General features: G+C 42.9%; 1 protein-coding gene across 2 annotated transcripts in view; it reads left to right on the top strand.

Moving 5' to 3' along the window:
* The window catches only part of LOC137638604 (D-aspartate oxidase-like), a 91,900-nt gene extending 76,500 nt beyond the window's left edge, over positions 1 to 15,400 (top strand). The window contains exons 8-9 of one of the 2 annotated variants that reach the window (XM_068370839.1): positions 1,027 to 1,128; positions 14,390 to 15,400. In XM_068370839.1, coding sequence (XP_068226940.1) covers positions 1,027 to 1,128; positions 14,390 to 14,512 — 225 coding nt within the window. In that variant the 3' untranslated portion in view covers positions 14,513 to 15,400. The remainder of the gene's footprint in view (positions 1 to 1,026; positions 1,129 to 14,389) is intronic. The other variant, XM_068370838.1, reaches the window with a different exon arrangement.
* Positions 15,401 to 20,209: the final 4,809 nt, after the last annotated feature.

Genomic DNA, 20,209 nt, shown 5'->3' with positions numbered 1-20,209 from the left:
ATACAAGTAGATAAATAAAATCAATAGGTGTTCCCACAAACATATAAGCAATTGTAGCTGAAAGATGGAAATTTTGTTTTTATGCAAAGTAAATTTACGATAATATTTTTATTTAGACCTATACCCGTTTGTTTATAAATTTTGCAGTACACAATGTGAAAATAAAAATTAATGCCTTCTCAATTGGTATATGAAACATGAACCTTACAATTATCTATGCACGCACATTCTACATGGACTGCTGCAGATGTGGGGAGATATTCTGGACTAAATTATCTCACTGTTTGTTGCTAGTCAATGCTTGGATAAAGGTTGATCAAACTATCTGCATTAGTGTCTTCGTCTTCTCATGCCTGGGGCTTTATCAGAAACTGTTATCATCTATATGATGGTAAATGGCAATGCCTTTATAGATAAAATAATAGGTTCCATCAAGAATTGGAGCAATAGCTTTTCTAGTATGTGTAATAAAGAATAAAACCAGCTCTGCAAATTGTAATGCGGATGATCAATAACATTTGCAAGTTGGTCTTAATATAGGTTTCCAAAGACATCTCCAGTAGGAGGGAAACCAAGGAAGCATCTTTCTTCTTTAACTTGAAATACACAACAGATCCGACATAGCATAGAACACTTAAGTAAGCACTGTGCATATTTCTTTATTTTGTTCTTTCTACATGATTTTGTAGGTATTCCCGCTAATTTTTGTTCTGCTACTTCCATGAGTACAAATTTTTATACTAACTGCTCCTCCCCCATTCCTACCACATCTATGAGCCACATTTTTTATTTCTAACTGGTTTTTACAATAAAAAATCTTAAAGTAGTTATATATAGGTGTTAAGGCTCTTAGCAGTTCAATCATCCCAATTTTATGAAAATAGAAAACATATGTCCAGTAAAGTACATATGGTACACATTCTCTTGATAAGCATTTATACTTTTACTGCTGCATATTCAGTGTAAGAGGTACAGTATCAAACTGTAATGTACAATACAATATGTAATTACCTTGTAATTTTTCAGAACTGTGAGGTGGTTAAAGAATGGGTAGGACTTCGTCCATGCAGGACGGGTGGAATCCGGGTTGATACAGATGAGATAGTTGTAAACAATCGACATATTCCAGTAAGAAATACTTGCTATGTTCTTGTAATAATTTTAAGGTTCATAAAAGCTATACATTGTACTTCATTTGTTCCCATACTGACAAACCTTTTGTTATTTATGTGGATATACTTTCGGAGGAGCTGGAAGGCAGCCATTAGATTTAAAATGCGAGGTGGCAACCCTGCCTAACCACTTAGAGTGGGTAGGCATGGGGTGGCTGGGGGGTACCCAGTCACCTATATAACGGATTTTTAGCAAAGCGAAAAATCTATATTTGGGTGAGATAGCCATGTCGTCCTGATGGGAGGTTCCTTAAGGTAGCTATCTCAGGGATATTTTGCTACAGTGATACTCCCAGAGAATTAACCATAGGTCTCCAGAATTCTAATTCCTGGCGCAAGTATCCTCAATATATCTTTAAGGATATCGCATAATATCAGGGGACATATTTTTGATACGACACTTAGCAATCCTCACCCTGAATAGATTTTACTCTTTGAGGGGGAAGAGTAGCGAACGAAGGGGAGCCGTTATCAAGGTACCCGGTGGACCCCCTCCCTGTACTGCTACGGCCCATCATTCCTTTTAAACGTAGCATTTAAGCACGGTGCTCTCCCAAGTTTATCTCGGTGTTGTTACTGTTTATCGGAATATTATCATGCAATTTCCAGCATCTTCATCCTCTGGAAAGTTGAGTATTTAATCTTTCCTGTGTATAATTTTCAGATGCCTTCTCACAGTTGAATTAGCATAATTTAAGTGTGTTAAGTGGAGCACAGCCAACCCCGGAGGCGGTCATTTTGAGACCGCTGTCCCACGTCATAAATGCAATCATTTAGTTAGTAGTGCGACGTTCCCGATAATTAGCTATAAAGAAATTTTCTAGCCAGTTAGGCAAAATTATACTAGTGAAGATTGCATATGCATATAAAATATTTCCGCTTCCAAAATATAACGTTTCTTTCGTATGCCTAACCCGTTTGGTATACGTTAGTAATGTTAATCCCATTGTTTAACCTCTAGTATCGTTTCTATTAATTCGGTCGAGGATATATATATCCCTTAGAATTATCGGTATAATTTGATACGCTTCTATTTTAGAGAAAAGAGGAGACTGTAAACCCTTCTTCCCCCCTGAGCGCCGCCATCCCAAGCAGCAACCCTATCTTCCGTCATCGCCAACGAGTAGTCAACTCCAGCTTGACTTGGATAGTGTTTTACCGTTGATCTTCTTTGCCGCCGAGTATCCCGGCTTTGAAGTATGACAGTATTGTCTTGCAGCCAACAATGTCATCGACAGGGGAATCGTGATTCCTCTGCCGGCAAAGGAAGCTATGCTTCCCTAGTTTACAACCGAAAGTAGGCGGCATAATTGCCGCCACCTTTCTCCCTTGTAGACTATAAGACACGTCTTATTCCCCTGCCGCCCATGACGGCGTCGACACAGGAAGCCATGCTTCCTTAGTTTCTCTCCTGCAAACTATAAGACCCTTTTCCCTCTCTCCCCCTCTGTCCTTTAGTGTCGGCCTAGCCGTCACAACATTCTTTTGGCCGGTATTCTACAATCATCCCGGCTTGCTAGGATGACTAGTTGCCGGCCGGGACCCTACCAGCGGCGGTTAGGTTGCCGCCCCGGCCAACTCCCCCTTATGTCCTTCCTTCACCGGAAGCGAATGCCACGGGGATAAGACTGAGCCAGCCCTGACGGCTGCCGATGGGAAACCCAATATTCTGTTGAGAATTCTTCAGTCCTCTCTTGGACTGCCATCCACAGACATCGCAATCGGCAGTACACCCTGAGTTACTGTCATACTTCAAAGCCAGGATACTCGGCGGCAAAGAAGATCGACGGTAAAACACTATGCAAGTCAAGCCGGCGTTAACTACTCGTTAGCGATGACGGAAGATAGGGTTGCCGCTTGGGATGGCGGTGCTCAGGGAGGAAGAAGGGCTTATCCTCTTTTCTCTAAAAGAGAAGCGTATCAAATTATACCGATAAATATTTTCTTCGTCGGCGAATCCGTTGGGCCGCCATGCTACATACGTTCTTGATCTCCCATGGTTGGACTGAGCAGTTTTTTTTGGAGTTCCCCTTTGCAAAGGGTGATTTCTTCTTGTCGGTGTTCTGACTTACTTGTTCTGCCATTCCATCATAGCCTCTGGGATTTCTCGATTTACCTGTGGCATTGACTTACTGGGCTTAGCCATTCTGCATTCGCTCGTGATCTCTTGTGCTAGGACTGCGCAGTCTTTTGGAACTCTCCTTTGCGAAGGGTAATGTCATCATGTCGGTGGGCCGACTTGCATGAACGGCTGCTATTTCTTAGCCTCTGAGATTTCTCGATCGGACGGCAGTCGCCGTCTCTGACGGCGTGGCGTTTATTTCGTTGCATGGGTATAGTTTCTCCCTGTCATCACCTATCTCTTTTTATCTTAGTCTTTCCGGGACAGACATCGCATGGAATTTATTATGTGACCTTCCATGGCCGTTGGTAGGCTTCTCTCTGAGGGCTGAGCTACCTGACTGATGACAGTGCCGGTGTCTGCGGGTTTGCCGCCACCTTTTGGCTCACTGTCCTATTGTACCTGTACGGGTGATGCGTTGCTGCTTGTAGCAGTACCTCCACTGGTGGCGCTGCCTTCAGCTAAGGCATGGTTTTTTCTACAGGAACCATTGCCGTTTGTCTCTGCCGTTCTAGGCTCCTTTGCCCCTACCGGGGTTGCCGTTATTGGCGGCGGGGCTAGTACTGGTCTGTAGGAGGGGTTGACTGCCAGCGCCTTAAGTCACATAGGAGGATGGCGGCGATGATTTTACCAACTAGCGATGCCTGTGCTTCCAGCAACGCTGGTATATTTGGCATACCTGCCTATGACAACACCTGAATAACGGTTATGTCGCCACCTTTTGACACCCAAATATAGATTTTTTCCTACTCAAAATCTACTTTATAGTATCCGTTTTGGCGATATGTTGCTTCTTACGGCTGTGCTGCCACTGGTGACGGCGACACTGCCTATCTTTTGGGCAAGGTGTTTTCTGCGGAATCCCTTGACCATTATCTCCGCCGCCCTTTGCCACTGCCGGCATTATTGTTTCTGGTGGGGGGGTTAGTACTAGCATATGGGTGCGGATATTGGTACCAGTGCCTTTGGGCACATAAGATGTTGGCGGCAATGCCATTCCCCGCTGGGGTTGCTGGTACTTCCGGCAACGCCTGTACCTTTAGGGAACAGGCCTTTCTGCCCTTTTTTTTATCTGAGACAGTCTTACTTAACTAAGATGAGTTCTCTATTTTCTGTAGGTGAATCTTACTACAGGTTAACATAAAAGCCATACTCCTTTAACGTTTAAGGTTTCTTTATGTAGGTCGGGCCTGAGAACTCCTTCTACGAAAGGGTTTTAGGCTCCTGCTTTGAGTAACCACTACATATGGTTATTGGTTTTCTACCAATTTGTCCATTTCTTTTTGAGGGTGGGGATTGATAGATGGTTAGTAACTCTATGGGCTAGTTATCCCTCCCGAGTTTTTTCTTTTGAGGTTATAACCTTACTTTTATAACCTATGGGTGGCTTTAGACTCTTGCTCTTTAATAGATGCGTCGATTTCTTAATGATTAAGCTTACCTGTACCCTCTAATTAGCCATTTCTCTGCGGAGATATTGGGGCAACGGTTCTTTCCATGAGCATTTCTCCACCCCTTTTTCGACCTATAGCAATGGACATTTAGGTGGTTAATTTTTCCAATCTCATGTTCCTTATAGGGAAATGGACATTTCATAATGTATATGCAATTTTTCTCACCAATGGCATTTACACACAATTTGGGGATTACTATTCCCTCAATTGTTTACATGGAGCATTAATGACCCATTGCTTTTGGCTTTTTGTGTCGGCTAGAGGCTGTAGTACTCATTTGAACCCTTTTCTCCTTATAGGCGGTGCCTATACGGAGATATTCTATTGATTGCAGTAGTGTCAGAGCTGTGAGACATCCCTATGGTCTCGATATTTGCCGCACACATACGAAGGGTTGGAGGATGAAAGGCCCAGTATTGTACTGGGACCATCACGATTGCAGTGTTTGTAAGGATTTACTTCACTCCAGATGGGTCTCGGACGATACCTCCTATGATGTCTGCATGTTCTTCCCGTGGTACCTTCGCACCTGGGTAAGAGGATGAGGTAGTCTGATCTCATCAAGGATTAAGTGGTGTTAACCAATTCTGACTCCACTATGACATCGGTCACCCGATATACGGTTACGTTTGCTTCTTCCGTGACGGGGAATATTCCTGCCTGTTTCTCCTCCCGACATCATCTGCTAAGCTCATGGAGCCTCCTGTTCCCAAGTACCTTATGTACTACAGTACATCTGGTACTTATGGCTAACAGGAAAGCCTTCATTGAGGGGATTTAATAATACCAGGTGATGGTCTTCAAGGCCTCATGTGAAGAGATCCAAGCCTTGGAGAAGACAGAGGAGTTGCCTAGATATAAGGTTTGGCACTCCTAGCTACTTTATTCCAATCTCTCTTGATGGCTCAGTTGCTAGTCCTCGCAGGCAAGATTTTTGGCTGAACAGACAGGGGTTCAAATCTCTGCCCGGCCAGAAGCTATTACCATAAAATGAATTCCAGTGGACATATATTCCCAAGATAGAATTCAGTATTAATGCAGCAATGACGGCAGTGAGCATTAATTTACAGATTGTCGCCTTTGGTAAGACCTTGGCCTCCTTTGTGGCCCTGGACAAAGTGGTCTTCCACTTTGTTTCGATGAGTTACGTCAATGGAGTTAGCCTTTTGTGCTGGTAAGCCTCTCCCGGCTTTGGAAGAGTGCACACCAGTCTCACCTTTCTTACCACACGATTCCGTCCACTAGATCAATGTCCAGTTTACCTTTGCTGAGAGTAAACCGCATACAGATGAGGCCGGCCACCAAATTTTGGAGAAGATGCCCAGGATTTCTGAACACCTTTGAGTCGTAGACCAGATAATGGTGCCTTCGTCTTCCTTGCTGGCGAAAACTCATATTGACACCTTTATGAGAGTCCTTTATGCTTCTTTCAGGTCTGTCAAGCCTGTCGTAACCATGAACTTGCCACAGCTACCATCCGCAAAGAGCTGAAACGTTTCTCACCTGTAGCATCTGGGGCAAAGATCTGTTTCCTTAGAGGAAAGTTACTGATAAGGCTGTCGCAGAGCTTAGAGCCTTTTTCCTGAAGTGAGGGATCTCATTTAAGAAGTAGTTCACCCCTGGAAAGGCCACAACCAAGAGGTCTCACAAACTGATTTATCATGGTAAGTCGTTTGTTCTTTCTCATGTCGCTATCCCTTGGAATGTCTACGCTGTGCTCTTACAAGTGGTGTCACTGTCCCTGGCCCTCCACCCTCCACCCTATGTATGAGTAAGGGTTGTCTTCCGAGGCCATCTTGATTGTGGAGGCAGGTCCAGAGATCGTGGACCTTGAAACGGCAGTGGTGGTAGCGGTTCATGTCCTTAACACAAAATAATGAAGGCCTCCGGTAGGGGGACGGTTAGCCTTGTTCAAGTATTGTAGGTTCTTCAGTCCTTGGACACAGAAAGTTATTCCCAACGGTTTTGCTTGGAAGTAGTAACAATGGCCACCACAGTTCAGGAGATTCTTTCAGGAACATCTCCTTGTCTGGAACAGTATACATAAGATCTCTTGTAGAGGGGAGTTATCTGCTGTGTGAGATCTATGAGATTTCAAGATCGTCTATTTTGTGGGCCAAACAGTTTCGAGCTTACCTCAAACTATTCTTGTCTTGTCTGGCCTAAATCTGTTCGTTCAGTGGGACCAGTTCTGGATGCTGGCTATTTTACAGATATGGACCTTTCCACCCTTAGGGGCTTTCACTGTCCCTATGGATTTTACTGATCTTTGTATTGTCGGTTAGGTCGACACTTATCCCCCTACCTTGGTTGCAGCCTGTGGAGAAAGGTATACGTAATAGGAGCGATGCCATTCGGGCTCAGCATAGCTCTGAGGGTTTTTCACGAAGCTTACTGACGTCGTCATAAAACTGAAGTAGACAAGTTTTTAAGTAGAGGTGCACCTGGTTGACTGGCTAGTGTGAGTTCCCTGGCACAAAGTGCTCGGAAGCAGCCAATTGAGTTTTTGGTTCCTCTAGTCCCTTGGACTTCCGACCAACCTTAAGAAATCAGAACAGACTCCAGCTCAGGACTTCCCGCGGTTGGTGAGTAGTTGTGATTTTATGTCTCACTTCCGTTCTATTCCTCCCTCAAGGGGGGAGGAAATAGAGACATCAGTTAAGTCCCTGCTCTAGTCGGGGATGATCAATAGGCGATGCTTAGAGGAGATTCAAGGATCTTTACGATTCACAAATTTTGTCCTCAATGTACAGCTCAAAGATGCAAACAGAGGTTGGGGAAGGAGAGCCTCCAACGCTCATCCTGACCATCAAAAGACCCCGGTTTTCCTGCGGAAGCAACTTAGACCGTGGTCCACTGCTATAAGTCTTTCATAGATGTTGCTGTTGCGCTTTCCTCCTCTAGTAGTGACACTTTGTTTGGACGCCTCGTTGAGAGGTTGAGTGGGTCATAACCCACCCAAGAAAGTGCAAAGCTGTTGGTCTCAGAAATTTTACCAATACCACATCAATATTCTGGAGTCCATGGCAGTCTTCTTGTCCCTCCTGAAATTATACCTGAAGGAGAACATTCATATCCACTTAAACCTCATTAACAGAGTTATAGTCTATTGATTCAACAGACAAGAATCGAGGTCTCCTCATTTGAAACACTTAAGGATAACCATCTTTACGTCGGATCAGACGAAAGGTTGGCACTGGTCAACGTCTCTCCTTCAGTGAGATCAAATCTCTGGCCTTGTAGTGGATCTGTTTGCAATGAGCTTGAACAGGATATTTCCCTGCTAAGTAGCACCGAAAGTGGTTCAAGCAGCAGTGGGCATGGACATTAAAGTTCGTCAATGTCCCTGGATGGGAGTCTTTGGACGACGATTTGCCTGTTTCCACTGTTTAATCTCGTTGTGAAGGTTTTGGACAGGCGTAGATCTTTCAAGGGATGGCCCTCACTAGATCTATATCATATGCCTTTGATGTCGAATTTTACTCGGATCTCTTCAACAAAGTTCTGAAGGTTTGTGCAAGGCTACGGTTGTTGGCTCTAATGAAGCCTATCTTTTGGTCTTTGGACAAAGTTTCGCCATTCACTTCGGACATATGCAATCAAAAGGCTACTATTCTGAATCCCTCTCAGAAAGTCATCTTCTTAATTACGATGGCTTTCGGTGCTCGGGTTAGTGACTTTGTAACAATTTCTAGAGACGAGAAATACATGGAATTTGTGGAAAATAGTGAGGTTAATTTATACTCTGATCCCACTTTTCGAACAAAAACTTGAACTTCCCTTTTCACCTCAAGGTCTATGGAAAATAGTTCCCCTTCATGGTGATCCTTTCCTTTGTCTAATACACTGTCCAAAAATGTATTTGCTGAGAGCAGTGCAGTTTAAGGGTAGTCTTTTGTTTCAAAAGGATACAGTGGGATCGGATCTGTCTCTAAACCTGTTACGAAATAAGATTACTGTACTTACTTTAAATGAAGAGCTGACCGGGCTCGTAAGACTTCGGGTCTTGGCCCTAAAGATGTGGCTTACTTCTAGAACTTTTTCCAGTATATGTCTATTGAGGGACTGCAGACACATACCTGTCGGAAGTCCACTCTGGTTTTCTTCAGGCATTAAATGAAGCAATTAGAGGAGACGCATCTTTATGTGGTAGTTGAGGGAGTACAGTATTATCTACCCGCGGCAACGACGTAGCCCACAATGCATCCTAGGGCACTCCTTCAGCTCGTTATTAGCAATGAGTAAAAGAAGTTTTTGGTTCAGGGGAAAAAGGGAAAATGCACTTCATCATTTCCTTTTCAGGTTCTCAGGTTGAGAGATTAATACTGATGCTTTGTCACATAGGTGGGGAGCATTTTTTGGTTCGAGGTCTTTTATGCAAAGCCTCCCACCGAGTATAGATAATTCTCTGGTACACTTCCATCAGGACAACATGGCTCGAGCCCAAAAAAGAGATTTTGACGTAGGAAAAATCTATTTTTGGGTAAGATAGCCATGTCGTCCTGATGGCCCACCCATTACTTCTTTTTTCTCCCACCCCTTTGCTTGTTGGAGGCTTCTATTTCGCAGTAGCTCAGCTGCGACGTGGAATGAAGCGGCAGGGTCGTATGGGAGCACCGAAAGGTGATAGGATATGTAACGGGTCCTCACTTATCCTGATTATACATGATATCTTCGGATAGTCGTTCCGGGGGTTAGAATCCCGTGATACCTGACGGTAATTCTCTTATAATATGAATCACAGAAATATTATACAGTAGAAAGTTGCTGGAGGGAACTCCCATCAGAACGGCATGGCTATCTCACCCAAAAATAGATTTTTCCTACGTCAAAATCCCTTGCTTTACGCTTCCTAGTTCGTCAGGATGTTGTTGGCGACAATCCAACAATGAGATCAAAATTTATTTTGTTCAACGATCACAGGGGTGAGACTCATCACCTCGTCTTCCTGGTCGGTCAGGATGTCATTGGCGACAATCCTATGACAAGAATTTACTCGGTTCAACGATCGCAGGTGACTGTCAGAAGACTGACCATAAGAGTTCCAGCCCGCTTGTTTTCGTTTTGAGAAAGAGTGATCGTCCTCAAAACCCGATTTTAGATGACAGAACCCAACTTCTCTTAGAAAAAATGTACCCGTTCTGAGACGTGTTGACTCTGTTAGATACGATAGTATCCTTAGTGCGAGTAGTGTCTAGCGTCAGAACGCTACGAGTATGCAAAACCCATCCTTTGTCAGAGGAACCTTGGCTTTCCTTAAATTCTTGAGGGACACGGCATCTTAAGAAGAAAGCTCAACTAAAGTTTGACCCCGTCTTTCCTGTCCATCAGTTAAACATGATTTCAGTTCTTCTCTCTGAGTCTAGAATCTAGGAAGCCTCTCCGGGTAAGGTAAGAAGTCACTTCTTGATATGGACTTTTAGAGCGAAAAAATAAGCCTTTACTCCTGTCGGGCAGCCTGGCATGGAGGTCTACGAGTAGGTTTAGACCAGATGTTCCCCTCATGGAGTCAAGTCATCGGTCATGACCATCTGTGAGTAGGAACCAGGTATGGCTGTGAAAGTTATGTTCTTCATATCTCCTAACAAAAAAAGCTTGGCCTTAAATAATTTCCTCTTATGAATCGTTTAATTTTGCCAGATATTTTGTTAGCCACCATTTTCACCAGTACTATGGTAAGGGTCGTTTTCCTCCTCTCTTGACTCTGGAGTACAAGACCAGAAGATCCAAGGAAGTAAGATGGACACCACAATTCTTATGTACTTTATAAGAAACGGTCCTCGGCTCTGGAACTTATGATAAACCCGAGAAGACCCCAGGACCGAATAAAGAGTGCTGTAAGATATTGCTCTTAGACTAGGTCGCATTATAGATTGCTTGACATGTCAGAATAGAAATCTAACTTACGTCTTCAGTGAGAAGAGTTAGTCAACAGAACGAGGATTGTTCGGGTCAAATAGAACCCTTATACCAGGGGATATTCTAGAGTTTGGAATTTTTCCAAGACTGCTTCTCTTTGAATATGGACTGTTTGACAATAGTCTTAGAAGTTTAGATCTAATTCCAAATCTTGAAGCAGGTCGTCTGAGATAGCTAGAACTATCGATGCCCTCGTTATCAAGAATTCTAGAGAACAGTCCCCACTATTTATGTTAGGAGGAAGGGACTTATTATCTAAAGATTATCATCTCAATCCCAGACAGGAGGGCTTAGGTCAGGGATCCGACCCTTTTTTCCTTTGGCCAAGGAAAACAAGCCCACTTGCAGGCTCTTTTTTCCTGGAAACCCAATTCAGAAAATACTATATTTTGTTGGGTTATTGCATTCTCATTTTGATAATGAGAACCAGATTTCGGTGATTTAGTCAGACTTTTTCACTATCCTACCTCTCATGAAGTCCATTCATGAGCAGAGCACTTCGAACCCTTTGCCCAAGGATACTATGTATCCTGTTTGGTGCCCTAAGATCAGAAGTGAAGTTCATCCAGAACATGATCACCCTGTTGGTCAAGACTTAAAATGAAAACTTACTATCCTCGGGGGAAGCATCGACAGGGAACGACCTCTCGATAACATGGCATCACTAGACCTATTACTTTTACCCGTTTCTGGTTCAGTGAACAATCTAAACGCCAGTTGGAAAGGATCTCGGGTTTAACTCTTTCACCATCATGTCTCTCAAAGAGGTTCCTGAGTACACGAACAACTAATTACTCTGTCGCGTAGAGTAGTGCTAGCTTTCTGATAGAACAATTATCTGGAACATATTGCCCCCAGTAGCCACGGGGGCATAACAATTGGAATAGTGCCAATATGGGGACTGGGAAATACCTCTCCTGTAATTTTCATTCCCGAGACGTCAAAGAGGAGGAGCTATGGGGGCAGAGGGACTGTTCCCCGCACTAGTTTTGGGGTGTCTGAATGTGTGTGGTTGTATTACGACAGAAAGTTAAAGCTGTGAGATTGGAAGTACGTTTAGGAATAGAAGGATGGATATATTGGCTTTGTGTGAGACAAGGATAAGAGGGAAGGGTGAAGTGATGTTTGGTGAAGTGACTAGTAGAGTATCTGGGATTGAAAGGGGAAGAGCAAGAGAGGGTGTGGCTTTATTGCTGAGAATGGATGACAGGTAAAGTAGTGGAATGGAAGGAGGTATCTAGGTTAATGTGGGTATGTGTTAGGTTGGGTAGAGAATGTTAGACTTATGTTAGTGTGTATTGGCCAGGTTGTAAGAAAAGTGAAGAGTGGAATTAATTCTGGAATGAATTAAATAGGTGTGTAGAAGGACTGGGTAGAAGGAATTATGTAGTTGTGATGGGTGACTTAAATGCTAGAGTGGGTGCTGGAGAGATAGAAGGTGTCATTGGGAAATACAGCGTACCAGGTGAAAATGAGTGGTGAGACTAGTAGATATTTGTATGAGCAAGAGCTTGTAATAAGTTGTAGTTTTTTCAAAAAGAAAGATGATAATAAGTATGCATTGATAAGAGTGGGAAATGGAAGAGTGGTAGAAAGGGCATTAATGGATTATGTGTTGATAACTAGAAGAAAGTTTGGAAGATTGAAAGATGTGCACGTGTTTAGGGGTATGGCTAACAGTAGGTCTGATCATTTTTTGGTTGAAGAAAAATTAGTTGTAGTAAGAGTGGGGGTATTTAAAAGGAAGGTAGTGAAGGTTGAAGAGTTAATAAAAGTAGAGGTAAAAAGTGAATATCGAGAAAGGCTGGAACTGGAATATGACAGAGTTAAAGTGAGAGAAACGTAATTTAGAGGAGTGGAAGTACGTAAAAGAAAAGTTTGTTGGGATTGCAAGTGGTGTGTGTGGCAAGAGGATTGTTGGAGGCAACATGAGAAAGGGTATTGAATGGTGGAGTGAAGATAAAAGAGGAAGAGAAAAAGAGGGCATTTGACGAATGGCTGCATAGTAGTGTAGAAGTATGAAAGATATACAGAGAAAAATGTGGAAGTAAAATGTAAGGTAGCTAAGGCAATGAGGGCGGCTGACTGAAGGTGGGGTTAGGGATTGGGTCGTTCATATGAAGAGAATAAATACAGTAGTAGTTTGGGAAAGAATTGAAGAGAGTATGGAAGGGTGGTTCGAGAATTTTAAAGGTTGAAGATGAAAATGGAAGGCTGTTGAAAGAGGAAGCACGGAAAAGGTGGGCGAGTGGAGAGCACTAGATGAAACAAGAGTAGGAAAAGCACCTAGTATGAATTATGTGAAAACTGAGATGCTAAAGGAAGGGGTGTGACTGTATTTGAATGGTTGGTGAGATTGTTTAAGATATGTTTTACATTGTCAATGGTACCAATGGACTGGGTGTGTGCGTGTATTGTACCACTATACTTTATAAAGGTAAGTGAGATGTGCCCAAGTGTTTTAATTCAAGGGGTATTAGTTTGTTGAGTGAGGTTGGAAAAGTTTATGGTAGAGTACTAGTTGATAGGATTAAGAATAAAACATAGGATGCCATCTTGGAAGTACAGGGTGGTTTTAGAAGAGGTAGGGGATGTATGAATCGTATTTTTACAGTTAGGCAGATATGCGAGAAATATTTAGCAAAAGGCAGGGAGGTGTATGTTGCATTTATGGATCTGGAGAAGGCTTATGGTAGAGTTGACAGGGAAGCGATGAGGTTATATGGAATTGGTGGAAGGTTGTTGCAAGCAGTGAAGTTTCTACATAGGCAGCAAAGCATGTGTTAGGCCCTGTAGGAAATGAAGTGAGCGAGTGGTTTCCAGTGAGAGTGGGGCTGAGAAAAGGATGTGTGATGCCGCCATGGTTACTCAGTTTGTTTATTTATGGAGTAGTGAGAGAGGTGAATGCTCAAGTATTTGGTCGAGGATTGAAACTGATAGACGAGAGTGATCACGAGTAGGAGGTAAATCAGTTGTTGTTTGCAAATGATATTGTACTGTTTGCAGACTCAGAGGAGAAGTTTAGTCGATTAGTAACAGAGTTTGGAAGGGTATGTGAGAGAAGGAAGTTGAGAGTTAATGTGGGTAAGAGTAAGGTTATGAGATGCATAAGAAGGGAGAGTGGTGCATTGAATGTCATGTTGAATGGAGAGTTACTTGAAGTAGATCAGTTTAAGTACTTGGGGTCTGTTGTTGCAGCAAATAGTGGAGTGGAAGCAGATGTACATCAGAGGGTGAATGAAGGATGTAAAGTGTTGGGGGGCAGTGAAGCGAGTGGTAACGAAGAGAGGGTTAGGAATGAATGTAGAGATTTCTGTATGAGAAAGTGATTGTACCAACTGTGATGTACGGATTGGAGTTGTGGGGAATGAAAGTTACGGAGACAGAAATTAAATGTGTTTGAGATGAAGTGTCTGAGGAGTATGGCTGATGTATCTCGATTAGATAGGGTTAAGGAACAAAGTAGTGAGGGGGAGAACGGGTGTATGAAATGATTTAGCAGTTAGGACTTTTTATTTTATGAGGTCAAGAAGCCATTGCTTTTGTATGATTGGAAGATGTGGAAATACTGTAATAGATTTTAGTATTCAAGTCCTGTTTATCCTTAGAATCAAGAAACCATTCTTACCAAATGATGGTATAATGAACATATTTGACTTCCACAATATCATATAAAATTTTGCTTCATATGAGGTACATATTAAAGTTTTATTTCCTTCCAGGTTGTGCATAACTATGGTCATGGAGGTTGTGGCGTTTCTACATTTTGGGGATGTAGCAGAGAGGCTGCTTCTCTGGCAGCAGATCTTATTCACAAATACCATGGACCACCCAGCAAATTATGAGGCTTAAACTTTATTGCATTGCTGTACAGGCTATACCTGCACTGTGTGGGTTACATTCCAAAACCCATTTCAGTCAAAATTTCACCAACTGCTGGAGTATAAATTCTTGCCTACCATATGCTGTTCTACTTGGTTATTAGTAACCAGGTAAAGATTCATTTGTTTCAACTTGTGTTGAAAATCAGCCTCAAATCCAACTGACTGAGCATGCATTAGGGAATTCTTAACTACTGTACAGTATCAGAGAATTCCTACAATGACCGAGTATGCAATAGCAAAACACTAACTACTGTGCAGTATCAGGAGTTCCAAATGCCATTTGTCTAAAATATAATGTTTTCAAAAGTACAGTACAGTAGTTAACTTAAAATCAATGTACAAGTGACGAATGTTGTAATTTCCCAATGCTGATCTTGCCCTTAGAAGTACTTAGTTAAAATAATCAGTAATACTAATTAAAAGATATGAATTTCTAAAAATTAATGTATACTTAATAACAATCACTGAAGTATTGAACTTACATTTATAATGGTGAAGGTTTTTACATACATTTTGTGATGTCAATCATACACAGGCCTTATGTTTAATTGTTCGTCATCTGATATCAAGTAGGTAATTTCCTTAGCTTTTTCTTCATCAACATTCAAAGATTTGAAATTTTTACCAAATCTATCTATCAGTTGAATTCTGTATTCTATTTTTAAAAAGCCTTAAAAGATACAATAGTGGTGATTATCGATGATTTGCATTCGTACATTTGTTACGCAATGGTTAGTTAGTCTAGGCTAGTTATGGAAATAATAAACTTGGCTAATTATCATTTGTAGGTAACATTCAGTACTACAGTAATGTGAAAATCATAAAAGGTTATAATAATTTTCCAGCATATATTTATGATTTTTATACACAATAAGAGATAAAAAATTCACTAATTAAGGGATTTTGACGAAGGAAAAATCTATTTCTGGGGAGAGACCTGTGGCGCCCGGTGAAAAGGAGTCCTTCTTATATACCTTTTCTGATAAAACCTTCCAATTATACCAGAGAAAGATAAAAGCATGGAATGCTGAGGTTACAACCCTCGCGCGAGCACCTTTAGGGTGTCGTGTATAAAGCAAAGGCGCGTGAAATCCACTATTCACAGGTTGTCTTCCATTTAGTTAATTCCTTCGTCAAAGGGATGGGCCGATACAAAGGCCCTTGCCAACCACCAGCGCCACACCACCCACGCCACGACGCGAGCGCCATCTGAACAACATCCTTCTGTATTGGCCATGATGGCTTGGAAAGGAAAGGGTGGGATTGTGTAAAATAAAGGGGAAGGGTTTCACCGGGCGCCACAGGTCTCTCCCCAGAAATAGATTTTTCCTTCGTCAAAATCCCTTTTCTGGGTCGATCTGTGGCGCCGGGTGAAAATGTACCAGAGAATGCCTTCCAAGCCCAACAATAACTAATTTAATGAGGGGAGAGAAACAACACCATGTAAAGAAAATCATAAATAATTAAGGTAAACAAACATGATAACAGGGAAGCCTCCGAGTATCAGAGGAAACATGCTACAAAACTGACATGGCTAAGAATATCCCAACCCTGTAACAACGGTAATCAATAATAGTTACAAACATAACCTAATATGTAATAAACTTAGGGCTAACGAACTACCAAGGAAGCGGCGTCGTGGTGCGAGTGGGGGGTAGGAGGGAGAAGAAAAGAGATGGATGAAAGGAAGAACAAAAGATCACTGGGGAGAGATACGGCTCCCAGCTGCAACTGTTGGGTATTTAAGAGCCTGTAAGTTCATTAGATAGTGGCGTTTGAAGACCATAGGAGATTCCCAACCCGTGAACTTTATAAGGTCATCAAAGTCCATCTTCTGGGGGAAATGATCCCGGATTGGCTTGTCAAACGAAGTATAGGATCTATAGCCTAATACCACGTATGGGAATGGTACCTCCTTGTTCCCTGATAAACAAGGGGCCAGACGATCGGGTAGCAGTCGTGGCTAAAAAGGCCCTGAGAGTGGTGACCGGACATAGAAAAGTATCTTGGAGAAGAGGAATAACTTTCCAAGGGGACCACCTATTTTGGGGGTTAACGGCCGAATCATATTGGCGAATTGTCGAGTCCCTTTTGACTGATTCGATGAAGAAATCGTTTTCCGGTTCAATGTTCGAGTCTCTACGAGCTGCCAACTTCCTGTAGTCCACAAAGTTAGGGTTTTGGACATCCTTGAGTAATCCGACACAGTGAGTTTGGAATACTCGGGTCAGTTTGAGGAACGGAATCCGGATGGGACGGAGTTTCTACTCGAGGAGGAGAGGAAACCAACTGTTCTTGGGCAGTGAGGTGGTACTAAAACCACTGCGCCCCGGAAGGAGCGCAGTCGGTGTTAAAGTTTTTAGAAGATTCACTGGGAGAGATAGGGAAATCTTCCTCTAATGGTTCCAATCCCGGGGTAATGCGTCCATGGCATGAGCCCGAGGGTCCAGGATTGGGGTCACATAACAAGGTAGTTTGTGATTGATCTGAGATGTGAATAGATCTACCTGGATGCCTGGAACGAACCTGAGTATCCACCGGAGTGAAATTCTGACTCCAGGGAACTCGTCCTGGATAGTGAGCCCGTTCTCACACCCTGGCCTCCCGCTAGGTGAGGTGCTGACAGGAACCAGTTCTTTTCTGTTGCCCAGGCGAAGAAAGTGACCAGGACCTGATTCAGGTTGGGTGACTTGGATCCTCCCCTGTTTCCGTAGTGTACCTCGTCTGTGCTGTCTGACACTACTCTGATGTGGGTCGACCTCGGAGGAGTCTCTCTCTTCAAGGTCAAGAACACCGCCATGGCTTCGAGAACATTGATATGGGACTGTTTCATGGCTAGTGACCAAGAACCTGAAACATCTGATGTTCGGAGAAATCCCCCCATCCACTTAGAGACACGGCTGAATGGAATGTCACTTGTGGAGGTGGGAATTGTAGAGGAACCGCTTTGGAGAGGTCCTTCGGTTCGGACCATGGGCGTAGTCTCATTTTCCCGACAGAGGGGATCTTCGAGACCTTGTCTTCTTATAGGTACTGTAGCTCTCTTTCTCCAAAATCGATTGATGTCTTGAGTTTGGCTTTTATTAGGAGATCTGTTACTGAAGTGAATTGGGAAAGGCCGAGGATACTTTCTAGGCTCTTTGAACACCTATTTGTGCTTGAGAAATCCTTGATCTTGGAACCTATTCCTCTTACTTTTGGAAGGGAGAGACAACGTGTGCTTCGAAAGGTCCCACTGAATGGCTAACCATTCTAAGTGGCCTGATGGTCGCAGGCGAGACTTATGGAGATTGACCCGAAATCACAGGTTGTCGAGCGATCAAAGAAATTCCTTCATAGCTCTGTTACCTTCTATGGCCGGCCGGGCCCAAATGAGCCAACCGGCCAGATAAGCAATGATCTGTATCTCTTGGTTCCTGAGTTGTTCTAACACTGCCTCTCCCAGTTTCGTGAATATCCTGGGATCAATGTTGAGGCCGAAGGGCATGTCTTGAACACAAAGGCTTTCCTGCTTAGGTGGAAACCCAGATAAGAAGAGAAGTTTCGAGCTATAGGCGCAAGCTAATAGCGGTCGGTAAGATCGGCAGAGGTGGTGACGGTCCCACGGGGAAGTAAGGTAGTCGTTTGATTGCTTTTTCTTGAGTAACCCTGTGGTGTACTCTTTCAGGACGGGAGTGTATTTCTGGGAGAAGGTCACTGGCGGAGGAGGAGGACCTTGAGGCCATTTTCATCTCAAACCGTTAGAGACTATGCTATGATCCCACAGACCGAGTCCAATGGTCACGAAAGTGGTAAAGTCTTCCCTCTACCAGGGCCACCGCGTTGTGAGGGAGTGAATCTAGGTCCTTCCCTTCTCCGAGCCCCCTTTTTCCTAGGTCCGCTTTGATGTCGGGACTGTCTTCTACTCCTGTAGCTTCCTCTCTGGTGTCCATGAAAGGAGCCTGAGGGTTCGGATCTAGGGCTGCATGCAGGCAAAACATCCCAACGGAGTTGGGCTGTGTACCTGGGGAATCAGTGAGGTAGACCACCTGATGATGGGGGGTCAGATACAAAATCGTCGAACCAGAGGAAGGCTGTGATGACGAGTGGGAAACCGACTATCAATTCCTGTCTGATAGAGGTCTCAGACAGAACGTACTTCCCACAACTGACCCGATCAGACCAACAAACGTGTAGGTCGAACTGGAAGGGCAGAGCCTGGAATTATCGTACCCCCCAGGCTGACAACATCCTGGTCCAGACAGATCGGGCCTGCCCTTTAGGAAATAATACCGTTACCTTCGGTACCTTGTCTAATCTAACCAAGGCAATCTCTTTCAACCGAACGAATCCGTTGAATGGGAATTCTAGTACCTGGGAGTAAAATCTAGGTCCCCCAGAGGGAGGGCGTCTATGCCCTCCAGATTTATGGTACCACCTATATCCGAGTTCCTGAACGGCACTGACTCACCACCATACCTTAGAGCTCGTCATAGCCCCTTGGATTTCCTTAGTATGTGTTGCTTTTAGCCGTCACCGTTTATGCAGGGTAACATGAACATTAGGATCCTTTAATGGTCCTAGGTCGGTGACGTAGGTAATTGCAAAGCTGAAGGCTCAAAACTCATCCCCACATACCTGCCCGTCCATGGGGTCGTTGTCCAACCTTAGAGAGGACACTCCGAGGAGATAGGGACCTCTAGATGGAGCATTCCTTCCCAACTTCGATACCCAAGGGTGGAGAGCCTCTCTTTGCAGGCCAGAGAGAATCATCATCATCCTGATGGGAACCATGCAGGCGAACCTTCTGTAACACAAAGGGGACATAAGTCTGGATGTTCCTTGAACTTTGGTTAGCGATCCCATTCACAGGCTGGGATCAGCTGTATACTCTTAAAAAGCCATTTTAAAGACAAGTTATTTAATGTATTATCTTCTGGGGTATAGTGCGACACTTGTATTCATGAAATGTGACACTGTTGGCGCATACGCCACTGGGTGGAAATTTATTTCTATATGAACACTATGTTGTATGGATATTTATCCATATCTAGACATAGTTAGAATTGACTATGCATAAATATAGGCATAATTAATGTATTTCTATTTGAACACTATGTTGTATGGATATTTAGCCATATTTAGACAGTTAGGATTGAATATGCATAAATATAGGCATAATTAATTTAATTCTATTTGAACACGATGTTGTATGGATATTCATCCATATTTATACATAGTTAGAATTAAATTCATGCATAAATATAGGCATAATTAATTTAATTCTATTTGAACACTATGTTGTATGGATATTTATCCATAGTTAGAATTAAATACATGCATAAATATAGGCATAATTAATTTAATTCTATTTGAACACGATGTTGTATGGATATTTATCCATATTTATACATAGTTAGAATTAAATACATGCATAAATATAGGCATAGTTACGTTCCTAAATAATTTTTTTTTTTTTTTTTTTTTTTTTTTTTTTTTTTTTTTTTTTTTTTTTTTTTTTTTTTTACAGGTAAAACAAAAGATTGGCCACCCGTGGTCTGAGTGATCTCCGACAACCATCCCCGGTACAAACAAAGGTCCGTCATAGTGACAACGTGAACCAGGGGAAATCTAATATTAACCTCAATGCTGACCGCCTGTACGATATCCGGTTAAGCC

Source organism: Palaemon carinicauda, chromosome 3 (assembly GCF_036898095.1).
Source record: "Palaemon carinicauda isolate YSFRI2023 chromosome 3, ASM3689809v2, whole genome shotgun sequence".
In the NCBI taxonomy this organism is placed as follows: Eukaryota; Metazoa; Arthropoda; class Malacostraca; order Decapoda; family Palaemonidae; genus Palaemon; species Palaemon carinicauda.
This window is presented reverse-complemented; position numbering and strand designations above follow the sequence as displayed.